The sequence below is a fragment of the Eublepharis macularius genome, chromosome 10, assembly GCF_028583425.1.
Source record: "Eublepharis macularius isolate TG4126 chromosome 10, MPM_Emac_v1.0, whole genome shotgun sequence".
NCBI lineage: Eukaryota > Metazoa > Chordata > Lepidosauria > Squamata > Eublepharidae > Eublepharis > Eublepharis macularius.
Window position 1 is genome coordinate 30,234,003 of NC_072799.1, and position 16,067 is coordinate 30,250,069.

The 16,067-nt window shown below is 40.5% G+C and overlaps 1 protein-coding gene across 2 annotated transcripts in view; it reads right to left on the reverse strand.

Annotated features, from left to right (window-relative positions):
- Positions 1 to 724: 724 nt before the first annotated feature.
- The window catches only part of TBCK (TBC1 domain containing kinase), a 137,062-nt gene continuing 121,719 nt past the window's right edge, over positions 725 to 16,067 (reverse strand). For both annotated transcript variants that reach the window (XM_054990337.1, XM_054990336.1), the window contains exon 26: positions 725 to 1,823. In XM_054990337.1, coding sequence (XP_054846312.1) covers positions 1,713 to 1,823 — 111 coding nt within the window. In that variant the 3' untranslated portion in view covers positions 725 to 1,712. The remainder of the gene's footprint in view (positions 1,824 to 16,067) is intronic.

Below are 16,067 nucleotides of genomic sequence, written 5' to 3' on the forward strand. Positions count from 1 at the left end.
AATAAGGAGGCATGGACTTTGTCTATATTCAGATGGAGATCATCCACTAATGCTACTAGTGCTGTTTCTGTCCCGTGCCCTGGTCTGAATCCTAACTGGAAAGGGTCCAGAGCGCTAGAGTTATCCAAGAAGGTCTGGAGTTGGTCAGCTACTGCTCTCTCAATCACTTTTCCCAGAAAGGGCAGATTAGAGACTGGGTGATAATTGGCCATATCATTGTTGTCTAGGGATGGTTTTTTAAGTAGCGGATGGATAACAGCCTGTTTGAGCTGCCTCTTTCCAATTCGCTTGGGGAGCAGAAACTGGATAAGTGGAAGAACTTAAGGAACATATGGTTTAAATTTGCCTTTTATCTTGTGTCTTAATTTGAAAGTAAAGATTAAATGTAACATAATAAACACATTTGAACTGCTGCAGTGGTTTGGTTCCAAAGACTTTTTTTTTAAAAGACAAAATGATCTGAAATAATAAATTGGGCAATTCTTTTGGTGCAGTTTCAACACTTGCGATTTTTCTCGTTAAACTTTCATGTTTAGACTTATTGTGGCAACTGAGCACTTCATTTTAACAATTTTTGACGTAAGTATTAAGAAGTGTCATAATATTGAAAACTGTGTTAATAGCACCTGGAAGCATTTTCCATTACCACTTAAATTATAACCATGCATTCCTTTAGACAATGACTAAAATAATGACAGAACTAGAGAGAAGCTTTAGCTGGCTCACAAAAATATGTTTTAATGTCAAGACCATTATAAACAACAATACAAAATGAAACGCTATTGGTGTCAGGCTAGTGAACAAGGTTAGTCATTGTATTCTCAATATTCATGCAAGTCAAAGAAAAGTTAATTTTCCTATTATATAGAGCAATGATGTTTTATGTATAATTCATGTATTTGGGTTTTTTTTGCTGAATACAACTTTTTAAGAAATATTCAGGAAAAAAGGCAGGTCTCAATTTCTTTTTGGTTAGAGTTCAGGTAATTTCATTATGAGATCACAGTATTTTCCATCTTTCCTTGCTCCTTTGTCAACATGCCAGTGATACCTGTTTCAATGCAGACAATCCACACTTTTCAAATAAAGACAGAAATCTATTCTTGCACAAATACTTTCTCAGGTTTCAGGATGTGCCATACTAAATTGCATGGATGGAATTAAGACTCCTCCATGACAACGTTTGGAACACCACAGAGTTTAAGAAGGACATATGAATATATTTTTGAAAAAAAGGTTTGATAGTATACTTTTAAACTAACTTCCAGTTTGCTTTTCTACTCAAATTAAAAATGTTCCCTTTTGTCTGGAAACAGATCTGTAAGCATAATCCAATCCTTTAAAGAATACCTGGGCAAACTTGTTTTCATGCATATTAATTTCAGCATTTGTTTCATATAATATTACTAATTCAATCATTTGTGCAATTCCCCTTAATACCTGATTGACCCACATGAATATGACTGCTGAACTACTAGTCAGACAATAACCAACTAGATAATTAAAGTTTGGGTTGGCTGAAATCACAATCTAAAGGTTCATGTTTCCATCCCACAAGCACTGAAGCTCTATGCCAAAAAAGGAAAATAAAAATTCATTTCCCCAAAACAAGCATGGAAAGACACCAACAATTAACGCATGTGCCGTATCACCTTTACACTTTTCACACATCATTCATGGAGACTTCACGTTCTCAGAGAATTTGAAGTTGCTCATATTTGTGGAGAAGGAACTGTCAGCAGACCTGTTGGTTTGATCTTGTTTATGCCTCCATCTAAAATGCAAACTCTTGGATATTTGATTTTCACAAGATGGGCTGCAAACTGAAGCAAAAAGACTTGGCGTCAGAAGGCTGTGTAACATTCATATATTTGTACAAATTCCTTTCAGAGTTAAGCAAACAGAGGCAAGATGGCTATTATGATTTCCTCATTCTCCTGCTAATAATCAAACAGTCTCACTTCATTAAATGATTTCAAGGTATTTACATTTATGTCCGTCATCTATAAGAAATACTTAACTGATAGGGCTAGATTCTGAAGTCCTTTTCACACAGGATTGCATTGTTGCTGCTTGTACAGTTCTCTGTCATATCCTTAATCTCTTTCTCACACAGGCCTACCTTTTTATTCTTGTGAAAATGCAACCAGTTACAAACTCCTTGGTCTATCTACTTCTCCTGCTCATATCGACAACCAGAGTTTACTGGTGTTGACACCCACTGACTTGTAAAGGTAATATACACAAAAATGAGTTTCATAAGGAAGACGCATCTGAACTCATGACCTGAAAGAGAAAATTTCTGCTTCTGCAGTTTTCAATCTCTCTCACTCTAGAAACTGGCACTTAAACAGCAAAATGAGATGAAGCGCTAGCAGCTTATTGTAGGCAATAAATAATTCATTGCCTGTTTTATAGCAACATGGGGCTGATCTACTTCCTAGCTGAAAATCTAAATTTCTTGAAGACATCCACATCGAGGTGTGGACAACTTCCTGTCTCTTTGGAAAAAGCTTGCCACTTATAGCATTTAATAAATTCCCTTCTGCTCCCTTTCTTCCCTTCCTAAAGCCCATCTTATTTATCAATACATAAGCTGCGTGAATAAAAATGAAAGTCGGTCACCTTCCAGACCATGCAAGGATAGCAACCCATTCTCTTTTTCTGCTCCACAACCACAAGCAGTGATAGCTGAATTGAAATGGTAAAAGGCCAATGCAGACAAAATGAGACTCACACGGAAGGCACTTTAAAGTGCTCCCTGTAGCAGTTTTCTTCATGGAAAAAGGTAAACGGACTTAGCAGCTTACCACACAGGTTGTGATATTTTGTTTATGCCACCACAAACCTTAAATATGAAACACAAATACCCCATCTATGTGGAGAACAACTATTCGACATACAGTGAGAGCTGCTATAAGCCGCCCTAGATTAAGGCTGTGTTAACTACGTGCAGCACTACACATTGTGCTCTAGTATTCTGCTTGTGCATGCATGTTGGTTATGGCGCAGTGGCAGAGCATCTAGATGGGTAGCTGTGTTTGTTTCTCGGTAGCAGAGGAAAAGAGCAAGAGTCCAGTAGCACCTACAAGACTAACAAAATTTGTGGTAGGGTATAGGGATGTGCATTTCGGCTTTCTGAAAGCCGAAAGAAAGCCGAAACAAAAGTGTTTCGGCTTCTTTCAGGTTAGCCGAAACGTTTCAGGCTAAGCCGAAACGTTTCGGCTAGCCGAAAGAAAAAAAGCCGAAACGTTTCGGCTTTAGGCTTTTTCAATGGGAAAATGCCTCCGGCGTCTTCCCGGACGTCTGGGGGAGGCATTTTCCCACCGAATCAGCCCAAAATTGGTGGGGACCTTCCTCTAACCCCTCTCTACAACCCCCCCAAGTTTCAGACCGATTGGACTTTGGGGGGCCATGTTATGGCCCCCCAAAGCAGGTCCCCCTATCCTCCCATAAGAAAGCGAAGGAGCAGCATATTGTTAGCATGCTGCTGCTCATCTTCTTCATTATTTCCTATGGGGAAAAAATGAAGAGGCAGGCTTCCTCTGCCAGGGGTGGCATTTTGCATGCATCAAAATGCCACCCCTGGACATCAAATATCCAAGAGTTTGCATTTTAGATGGAGGCATAAACAAGATCAAACCAACAGGTCTGCTGACAGTTCCACAGCAGGGGGGGAACACCAAGGGGCATGGAAGCAGTATCTTACACAAAAATAACACAACTCACTTCACATTAAAGAATCACCCCAAAAAATTGCTGTCAAAAGCACTTTATTTCTGTAACTGTTTTAGGTTACACAGTAGGAAGGCACAACAGAGCAGGAAAGCAGTGTACTACACAAAAATAACACAACTCACTTCACATCAGAGAATCACACAAACACAATTGCTGTCAAAAACGGTGAAGTGGGTTGTATTATTTTTTGTAGTACATTGCTATCATGCCCTGTTGTGCCCTCCTACTGTGTAACCTAAAGCTGTTCAAGAAATAAAGTGTTTTTGCCAGGAATTGTGTTTTTGTGATTCTCTGATGTTAAGTGAGTTGTGTTATTTTTGTGTAAGATAGTGCTGCCATGCCCTTTGGTGTTCCCCCCTGCTGTGTAACCTAAAGCTGTTCAAGAAATAAAGTGTTTTTGACAGGAATTGTGCTTTGTGATTCTCTGATGTTAAGTGAGTTGTGTTATTTTTGTGTAAGATAGTGCTGCCATGCCCTTTGGTGTTCCCCCCTGCTGTGTAACCTAAAGCTGTTCAAGAAATAAAGTGTTTCTGACAGGAATTGTGCTTTGTGATTCTCTGATGTTAAGCGAGTTGTGTTATTTTTCTGTGTGGGGGACTGTTGGTGTAATGTGTCATAATGCTTTGCCTACTTGTACTTTGGAAGGGAGAAAATAATTTTTTAAAAACTTTATTTTGTGTTGTTCTTGTTTTATTCTTTGTTGTGCAGTTGGTTCCCATCATAGGGAACAATGGGGCTGGCTGGCCAGCCATCTCTGTAGGTGGTGGGGGAATTTGAGGGAGGGTGTCTGTGGTTCAGGTGCTCTTTCACAGGGACCAGCTGGCACTCAGAAGTGTGCCCACCATTGTGGCACCCCTGGGCTGTGCAGAATTGCCCAGGGAAAGAGAGTTTAGAAGTTCCCAGCATAGGGAACAAAGGGAGAGGGCTGGCCTTTGCCAGCCTGTTCCTGGGGTTATGGGTGTGGGGCTGCTGGGGGTGGATTTGGGTCTGTGAGGGGCTAATGTGGGGATTTGGGTCTGTGTGTGGCAGCTGGGGGGAATTGGGTTTGTGTGGGGCTGTAAGGGGTGGACTTTAGGGGCTGAGAGGACCTACTTGGGGAGGCCATGAAATGGCCCCCCCAAGTGGGAGCAGTCTGAGCCTTGGTGGGGGGTGGGAGGAAGGGTGGGAGAAGGGCCCCAGAGGGCTGGGGGGCATTTTGCATGTAAAATGCCACCCCTGGCAAGACAAGCCTCCCCCAGCTGTCAGTGGTAGAGATTAGAGCACCTACTTGGGGAGGCCATGAAATGGCCCCCCCAAGTGGGAGCAGGCTGAGCCTTGGTGGGGGTGGGAGGAGGGGTGGGAGAAGGGTCCCTGAGGGCTGGGGGGCATTTTGCATGCAAAATGCCACCCCTGGCAAGACAAGCCTCCCCCAGCTGTCAGTGGTAGAGATGAGAGCACCTACTTGGGGAGGCCATGAAATGGCCCCCCCAAGTGGGAGCAGTCTGAGCCTTGGTGGGGGGTGGGAGAAGGGCCCCAGAGGGTTGGGGGGCATTTTGCATGCAAAATGCCACCCCTGGCAAGACAAGCCTCCCCCAGCTGTCAGTGGTAGAGAATGAGATTAGAGCACCTACTTGGGGAGGCCATGAAATGCCCCCCCCCAAGTGGGAGCAGGCTGAGCCTTGGTGGGGGGTGGGAGGAGGGGTGGGAGAAGGGCCCCTGAGGGTGAGGGGGCATTTTGCATGCAAAATGCCACCCCTGGCAAAGGAAGCCTGCTTCTTCATTTTTCCCCATAGGAAATAATGAAGATGAGCAGCAGCATGCTAACAATATGCTGCTCCTTCGCTTTCTTATGGGAGGATAGGGGGACCTGCTTTGGGGGGCCATAACATGGCCCCCCAAAGTCCAATCGGTCTGAAACTTGGGGGGTTTGTAGAGAGGGGTTAGAGGAAGGTCCCCACCAATTTTGGGCTGATTCGGTGGGAAAATGCCTCCCCCAGACGTCCGGGAAGACGCCGGAGGCATTTTCCCATTGAAAAAGCCTAAAGCCGAAAGCCGAAAGTAAGCCGAAAGCCGGCTTATATGAAAGAGAATCCTCTTTCGGCTTTCTGCTTTAGCCGAAAATTTTTGGCTTGCACACCCCTAGTAGGGTATGAGCTTTCATGAATCACAGCTCACTTCTTCAGTGAAGAAGTGTATCTGAAGAAGTGAGCTGTGACTCACGAAAGCTCACACTCTGCCACAAATTTTGTTAGTCTTATAGGTGCTGCTGGACTCTTGCTCTTTTCTACGGATAGAGCACCTGTCTTACATGCAGAAGGTCCCAGGTTCAATTAGCAGTTCAAAAAAGGATCAGGTAGTAGGTAATGAGAAAGGCTTCTGCCTGAGATCCTGGAAAGCTGCTGCCAGTCAGTGTAGACAATATTGACATTAATGTACCAAAAATCTAACACAAACTTATGCATGTTTGTGTACATGCATATTTACCACATTTTGTGTTTGCTGCAAAAAACACAGGTTAACTGTAGAGTTTCCAAACCATCTGTCATGTCTCTAAAGAAGCTAGACTCATCACCCTGTGCAAGTAAGAAAGCAGAAAACACCTAGGGAAGATACTGTCCTTTACGCCTGGTGTTTGGGTTTCATTGAGGCATCTGGACATCTATTGTTGGAAACCAGACAAGGAAGACCCTTAATTTAATCCAGCAAGACTCTTAAATGTTTATGTACGTTACGGTTCCTATTCACTTTGACAAGGACAGACTCAAACAGTCCTATTGCTTGCATGATAAGCTCATGGAAGCCTACTTATTAAAAAAAATTCCATCACTTATTGGCCACCTGTTAATGTTCTCACCTTTCAGTGGTGAAAAAAACCTTATGGACACTGTCAGTTCCTGAGAATAATAAATATCAAACAGAGAAGGGAGTGGGTTGGATCCTATGACTCTTATCTCTTAGTGGAGGTCCTTTCCACTAGCAGAAGATTTCCCTGATGCAAGAGGGGAGACTGGTTTGATGGTCCATGGGATCTAACTGCATATCTTTAGTTGAATAATCCAATTGAAAATTCTGTGCAACAAAATTGCATGGCCAATAAAATTACTACCTAATTTGTATTTCAGATTAAGAAAAAATAAACTCCTTGTTCTAAATATACATGGTTGTTTGTGTGGTATGTAAAGTATATATGCATTTAGATCACTGCTAGCTTTCTTTATGCTAAGGGAAGCTTTAAAAGAATCCTTTCCAAGCTTGCATCTAGTTTAGAGTTTTGGTTCATCATCTATTTGCACTTGACAGTCTGCTCGTCGCAGGCGTGGAATCTTGAATGTCACTGTTGTTGGATGAATTGCTATAGGGAAGACCAAAGAGAATTGGTCTTGACATCCTTCTCTCTCCATATATGTTGGTGCCAATCAATGCAAGATGAACAGCTCAAAGACAACAAGAACATACTACAGACTATTTGAAAGACTGTCAGCTTGGGACATTGGGCAAAGGCATGCTTTGAATTTGATCCCACGTCTAGCATGGACAGACATTCAATTTACCTTTCTATCCCTGAGCAACACACAAATCAGTTTTTGTAATTTTCCCCACATAAACAATTCCTTCTTCCATTCCTCATCCAGACAGTACTTTCAGTATTGATCCTTTCAATTGCTCACTGTGGCACACCATTGACAGCTGCCTAGAATACTAAGAACAGTGAGGTGCCACCAGTATGGTGTCTACTTGACTGTCTTGGATCTTCTATAGCATTCCAAGGATCAAGTTCACAATGGTACAACTATTCCTATTGCCTCCTGGCATTTTTCTGCATTACCTTCTAAAATGACATTATTATGACATTATTACCACCAGCAAGAGGAACAGTGTCATGACAAACACATGCTCTTGCCCCCTAATTCTGAGAAGACTGTAAGGTTTCTCTCTGGAAGGCAGAATGTCATGTCAAGGAAGACCCTGGACTCTCATATGTTCTGAAAGCAAGGGCATGCTCTTGCGATGTAAGCTCTATTGACTGATTCTCCAGGCACTGAAGCATCTGGCTCTCATGAGCTACCCCTAACTCTGAGATGGTGATCAGATCAAGGTATCATCCAAGTTCAGAAAAACTGTAAGTTTCATTATGATGTTGGCCACCAGGTCTTGGGTGGAGACAACAGAGGACAAGAAATATCTGAATGTCAAAGCCCATTATTGACAGTGTTCATGACTTTCGGCAAACATGAAGAAATGTTGATGGCTTGCCTAAATTGGAACATGGAGGAATGCCTGAATTGGAACATGGAGGAACGTCTGTGTCAAATCAATTTATACCAGCATGTCTTTCCACTAAATAGAAGCAGCAGAGCAAAGAAACACAAAACAAAAACAAACATACAAAAACCACTCAGAGCTTCCTTTCAATACATCTGTTCAACCACTTTAAAATGGCAAGAGTAATGTGAGCATATAGAAAAGAGGATATATATCACACATAGTTCACTGTTGTGGGATACAGAAATTGAACCCATGAAGCTGCTATATACTTAACAGACAGTATGGCTGCTTCCACACACGTTGGATAATCCACTTTCAATACTCTTTAGTGAAGATTTGAAACTGATTTTCCATGTGTGGAACAAAAAATCCACTTCTAAAGGATTACGAAAGTGCATTGAAAGTGCATTATTCAACGTGTGTGGAAATGGCCTATGTCTACAGTCAGTATTCTCTACTCAGACTGGCAGCAGCTCTCCATGATCTTTAGCATCTATTTTTGCATCACCTTTTAACTAGAGATGCTGAGGATTGAAGCTAGAACCTTCTGAATTCCAAGCAGATGGTCTGCCCCATATCCACTAGTCTCTGTGGTGGACCTCATATTTTAAGAGGTGCTGAATCATAGCTAACAAGCAGATGTTTCTCCCATGATAGATCTTAGTATTTTTGCTAAATGGTTGGTATAGACGAAAGGACTAGGCATAAATATATATAGGATATGAGTTCCACTGCAAGCCAATAAAAAGTCATCTTTCTGTGCTTGGTCCTGATCATGATAACGTAATCCAATTGCTGAACAAAAAATGACTTCACTGAGGAGAATGATATAACCAGTTGAGTACATATAAAACTGATTTCTTCTTTTTGAATGGGATTCTCTTCACTGTGTATACAGATTTCTGGAAATGAACGGTGTTCCTCCTCCTCCCAAATGAAGGCATGAAGGACCCTGTCTGCGGCCGGACAGGCAGTTCCAGCAAAGCGCTGTCCCCCACAGTCACTGAGGTGCAATACTACAATTATGTAGGAAGTGCCAATCTCTTGGACCTTTTCTACCCAATCACCAATAAGCTGAGAGAGAAGGGAATAGTTATGTCGGAAAGAACCATGTAACCCAGATGGTTGCAGATGGGTGTGTATGAAGGGGGAGAAAGAGTTTCTAGAAATGCGTATCTATTAATTTTCATGTAATAAAAACTATATTCCATATTTTAGCAAACTTTCTATGACTACTTTGGCTTCCATTTATCCAAAAGGCATTTGCATGGGTTGCAGCTTTGCTCCTCTCTCAGTGGTGATAAATTGTCTGCCATGGTGTTCTTTTGTAAAGCCTAAGTAATCATGATGTAGTAAAATGAGAGTCTCCTGAAGCTTTGACAAATGGCCCTCCTGCTGGGCCGAAGGGCTATTGCTACCACCAAGCCAGAGCCCCATAGCAACCAGGCTGCACAGGATCAGTTGGAAGAAAGAATGGTGGCATAATGCAGATGAACAGTGTATTTGCTAGCTGGGTGGTCTGGGGATGAGAGCAATACTGCAGAGCAAAGAGATGGCAGGTGGCTGAATAACTTCTGAACAGAACAGGGAGGGTGACAGGGAAACAAAGTAGGAGGTCTTATAAATAATATATTTACTGATGGAAGAAGAAAAAGGACGAAGGGAACAGTAAGGGTGTGAATATGCATCCCCCTGAGAAGATGATAGAATGTGGAGTTACCAGCTGATAAAAATGTATGCAGCCAACCAGAAAATTATTAGATCAGGCCTAGATGCCATCTGGTTCAGTGTCCAAAACACATATTCGAAGCCACATCACGCTTACCAAATTTCCTACACAGATATCTTTTCGATACAGGAAATCACCTGCGTCCACTGAGCATACACACAGAGAAACAGAGCATTTATCACAGATGAGGGCACACACACAAGTTCCTATATAGATATTTTATCTTGTGCATCCTTCAAAGAAAAAAGGCTACTGGAATGAAATTTATTATTTCTGTTTATTTCCAGCACTGTGCCATTTCTTATCCTAAAAGTCACAAAATGCGTAACACAGCATTTCTTTGTCTCTTTTCCTTTTTTGGTTATAAAGGTTAAAGGGTTGTTTCTGGTATGTATATTGCTGGAGGGAAAGAGAGAAACAATCATTCCAAATATTTACAAGAAGCTCAAAGTTTTACTCTGCCTGCAGGTCTGTATAACTATCATAAAGTTAACTTGAGAGATGAAAGAAAAGTAAAAGAGAAAAATAATTCCTATAAAAATTGAAGCATGGAATATGATGGAAAAATCATTAGAAAAACACGTATTTGGAAAAAGACAACTTTATAGATTTTTTTCTTTAGCAGCTGAACTTCTCATCACAGGGAGATCAAAATCATCTGACTTCTTTTTAATCTCTAGCTACTACCTTAACGTTGCTGTAGATAAGAAGCCTTGGAAGGCTGAGGCCTGTATTTTCTGATGCCACTATTAACTTCTGTTTTCAGCTTTGTTTCACAAACTAGTTTTTAAAAAAAATTCTCACATCCATACAAATGGAACAGAACAGCAACATTTGATCTATAAATTGTTGTTCTTCACTGTCTATCCTACTTCAGTGTCATTATTTAAAGAGAGGCCATTCGGTATCGTACGTTGTGAGAGCAACCTTCTAGATAAAATTTTCTATGATAGATAAAGTGGACCTCTATGTGTAGAAACAGCAGGACTAGCCTGATTACTAGATATGGAAATCCATACTGTTTTGTGTGCTTTCTGAAAGGATGTGGGTGATAACTATGGGAAATATGAGACTCTCATTTGGAGAGCCGGGTTTGATTCCCCACTCCTCCGCTTGAAGCCAGCTGGGTGACCTTGGGTCAGTCACAGCTCTTCAGAGCTCTCTCAGCCCCACCCACCTCATAGGGTGATTGTTGTGGGTATAATAACAACATACTTTATAAACTACTCTGAGTGGGCATTGATTTGTCCTCAAGGGCAGTATATAAATTTATTATTATTATTATTATTATTAACAACGACGTTCTCCCTTTCACAAAGAATCACAGCTGTTCACTCACAGAAAGGGGCCTTTCCAATTGCCTCTTTTCCTTCCTGATACAGCCCCACGTATCTTTCAAAAATCTGCTCTTATGAGGTTAGTGTGCCCCAGAATGGTATTTAATGTGGCACACAGGAATAGTCAGAGGAGAGGGGAGGTTCATGAAGAACAGGAGGAAACCAGAGCCCTCATCTTTCGTAAGTGAAAGTACTCTTCTTGTATCCAAAACTAAAATGCTGCATTAAATGGACCCAACAGAGCCCTTGATATATCCTAAATTTACCACTAGGGCTCTAGTACATTTTTAATCATGTGGCTGCTTCTCATGATCAAATAGCTAGTCAAGTATCTAGGGTTAGTGAACTTGATTTACACACACATGCACAAACACACACAATCCAAAAGTAAAAGAAGTACTCATCAGAACAAAATCAAAATTGCTATTTAGATTACATAATAGTCTAGTTTGCCATACACTACTGAACTCCTGAACCCATAATTCTACGTGAATTTCCATTCCATTTCCCAACTATTTTCTTCTCAGTCCTCAGAAGATACAAGCAAATAAAATATAAAATCAGTTTTAAAAAATCATGATTTCCCCCCACCATCCCTTTGTCAAGACCTTACTCTTTACACACACACACACACACACACACACACACACACACACACACACACACACACACACACACACCCTTATATGTCCACGCACTGACAATTTAAGCAAACACTCAAAGCTTATATACTGCTACAGCAAGTTCATTTAAAACTACCTCAAGATAAATTCTTCTGCAATGCTCGTCAATATATATTGCAGTTCTGATTTTGTGTTTATATAAAAGCTAAAATACTATGTTTATGGTTTAACCATCACTCCTTGCATTCCTCGTTCGATGATCTATTGGATTATTTTTTATTCTAGGCTACTGAAAAAAGTAAAACTTCACATCTTTCAAGTACATTATAAGACATATCAGTCTTTTAAAATGTATACAAAAGAGATTCCATTGAGAAGGAAAAAAATACTGTTAGTTGTAAATTGCCTTTAGCCAAATCCTCACACTTAATGCTAATGTTCATTAACAAAAATGCATGTCAATGAATATTACTCGTGGGCTTGAGAGGGCAGTGGTGAAGGTACACTGGTAGAAACGTGACTGACAATATATTTACACAATGGCTTGGATTCAGTGATTCACAAGAGGAAATGTACGCTTCAAGGAGCTGGCACTTCCCTCCCAATACAGAATAATGCCCAGAAATTGGTTGCACAAGATCTTGTGGCAGCAGAAATGTGTGTAGAGGTACAATGAGTGTGACTTAGGGCAAGTGACTATCACGATCTTTTCCTTGCAAGAGTTCTAGCGGAAGTGAAAATTTTACAAGAGCTCTAGCGCAAGTGAAAATTTTGTGCTGAATCCAATCCATTGTGTTTTTGGCTTGTTATCATAGATTCAAATGACTTAATTCAGTAACAGTACCCAAGGTATGATGATCAGGTAAGAATTTGGCTGCTTCTGCATGTTCCATTTTGGGGGGGGGGGGTTCTCTGTCCCAAATCTGCGTCTTCCCAATCTGCTTCGAGAACTCACCTTTCACATGCATCGTCTTCATGCATGTTCTGTGAGTGTTTGTCGCGAAAAAAGTCCCAAAACAGAAAATGTGTTCTTTATTTGCACCCTGTCACAAATGACATTGGCTCATTCTCATCCAACTCCCCCCCCCCCTTTTTTTGGAGCGCATGCGGGATTGCCCTATACCATTGCCCTTCTTTCAGCTTCACATGACTCCATATTTAAAATAAAATCAGAAATGGCATTCTGTTCTCAATGTTGTTCCCAGACTGATAGTCCTACTGATGAGTGATCCAATGTAGCAAGCACTGCACTATGATTCTCTCTGTAGACATAAATATCGTTAGCGCAAGGACCATTAAAAAAAGTTTAAAAGGGGGGGAATTATATGTTTGTGCATGCAAGCCAGACTCATGTGTGATGTTTAAAGGAGGGGTAATGGTGAGAGGAGGGGTTGGATATTGGATATTGGTGAGAGGAGGGGTTGGAAAAAACCTCCGCATGCATTGATGTGGTAGGATGATCACACAGAAAACTTGCATCAAAAATAAACATGGACCAAAACAGGTTTCACAAAAAATGCTTAAAAACCGGGATCATCATGACCCGCTCACACATGGGAAATGATGACGTGTTTAATGAGCGAGATAACCCAACAGAGTTCCTTTGGTAGGTCATCCCACTAAGGATGTGTGGAAGTGGCCTTTATCAAAAAATTCACAGTAAAACCAATCGATCTCCCATTTGCATACAGCCACCTGTTTAGAATTCAAAGATGAATTATTTGCAGCCTCTTCCTTGACTAATCTCAGGCTTCACCTATTATATCCAAAGTATGCTAAATAACTATCAATGCATCAATGGCTAAATTAAGTTCTTATGTGCATAATAGACCAATATTGGAATTCCAGAAAAAGTGGAAAGATTTCTTTGATTATCTAGCTTGAAGCTAAGAAAAATTAAGAGCAATTAATATGGAAATACAGTAGTCATAACACAGAGACCCTAAAAATGTTGAGTATAAAACATGGAAGAGATGATTGATTAAAAACTATTGATATTAAATTTGAGCTATAAGCAATTAAAGAGAGGGAGAAGAGAACTATCCCATAAGCTAATTGTGTTGTCACATATTTTGAACATACTTTTCTGTTGTAGCTTAAATGTAGTCCTTTGTATTCTGTATAAGTTTCTATGCACTTTCTATTGTCATTTCTGTTTTTCTTTTCAAATAGAAGTATGCTACATAACAATATACATTTTATTTGGCGGATGTGTTTGCTGTTGAACTATTGGAGGTATTCCAGGGAAGAATGATATCTGAAAAGGAAATGCACGTCTATATGGGGACACATAATGGAAAAATACCTTATTGGCCATGGTTCCTTGGTGCATGTCCATCTTGCACTCTGTTACAGGCATTCAAGGGGGAAAATGCACCAGAAAGTAGCTAACTTGCCACCTATACCGAAGCTTCGAGCTACCCTTCAAAATGGCATTGCCCTACCACTGGCTACTGTAAAATCTTGAAAATGTTCCATCTTATCATGGTTCTTTGCAGTACTGATGAAACTTCTATTTTCAAGGTTCTGTAAAGTTGTCTGGGGTCATAAGATGTTTCTATCCTTATAGAAAGCCAAGAGCTCTTCTGTGAATGCTTTTGTAAAAGCCAGTTAATGAATATTAAAGTAAATAAGTTGTTCATCAACATGCAGTGCTGTTACTGAACAGAACTGCTCTATTGTTAACTAAGCATACAAAGATCTCTCCCACTCTTTCTGCAGATGAGTTTTATTTAGCGAACAATGTTAACCATTAAAGGTCCTCTGAAAAATGACACTGGAAACATTCCAAATGTTTCTTAGACGTGGTCTGAAGCTTAAAACAGTGCCTGCACTACCAAGGCAGAGAGTGAGGTAAGTAGTAAAGAAAAACACTGAAGATCAAGGAAAAATTCCTTACATACTTGATGGATAAGGAATGTACACTTTCCACTCCATAATTTCAAGTACAAACTGACAAGTATAAGGGTCTAACACACAAGGAGTTTAAAGATCCCATTAATCTACAACTACACAGATGGAAAATGCGATAAAAGATAAGGCTATGAAGATCAGCAGATGGCAAGAGAGAGCACATTTCCAAGCTAACTACTTCAACTACACGTACATTGGTCATTGAACTGTTAGGTAAAAAAAAAAAAGGGGGTGTGTGTGATGCTACCTCCAAATAAAGGGGTGTTAAATATCTTCAGAAGGTGAAGATCATAAGAATATGGTATCTCTTTGTCTGCTGTATCCCTTAATTGTACTAGTTTGAAGAGCACCTCATCACTGGGTGAAGGTTGTCTCAAGAAAGCAGAGGTGGGAAGGCTCTGGCCTGAAGTCCTTTCTCCCTACTTGTGTCTGAGAGGACAGACAGGAAAAATGAGTTAAGCAGCCCTTTCCCCCACCCTTTCATCTGTTTGTGATTGATCTCAGCTGTCTGTGGCGGCTTTCATTAAAAATGAAATGTCATGAAACTCTTCCAAGTGCTTTCTGTGTAAGGCCATCAGGCCCCAAGATTCAGTCATTCAAGTGACTTTCCACTGAAATACTAGTCTGTTGCAAATCAAGTAATTTTCCTTTTGCGGTAAGCCAAAGGAACAGTTCCCACAGGGAAGGGTCACCATGCATATTTGGAAATATTCTTCATAAGAGAGGCCAAGAATATGTTATGTAGAGAGGGAGCAGAATTTAATCTTGCCATATGTTGTTTAAAAGGACACAAAATTTTGTGTGAAACTCACAACTGCCCCTTGTCGTTTGGAGAGAATTATCCATTCCTCTTATGGCTAACTTCTGCCATACATTCGGAAGAGCTGTGGTACTTTGGTAAATAAGGTGTGCATGTAGAAAAGAGCAAGAATCCGGTAGCAATTATAAGACTAACAAAATTAGGGGTAGGGTATGAGCTTTCGTGAGCCACAGCTCACTTCTTCAGATATCTGTGTATATGTATAGTATTTTAAAAATGTTCTAGATAAGGAGATAGTCACATGACAGTAGTTTCTACAGGCCAAAATAAATGGGTGTGATGGCCAAAAGTTCATTCACTATAACCACAGCCAGCTATAAAAATAAGATAATTGCTAGTTTTGTGATTGCTTTTCTGGCTTAGGCTTCCAAAGTTCTGTCCCCAAAAATATTTTTCCCAGAGTATGGTACAAAAGAATGTGTAATTATTTTAGTCACCCGATAAAGGATAATATCAGACCATGTCTTCAGTCTAAAAATGTTACTATGATGTATTTGCATTCAAGATCACAGAGGATCAGCATACATATTTTACCTTATAACCAGAAATATTAACGGACCTTCAGAATGAGGTTATTTAGCAACTGCAACATGGATTCAGTAGTGTGGTCAATTCCAGAAACATCATTCTCTACCATACCAGCTTTGCAATTTTAAAAGCAG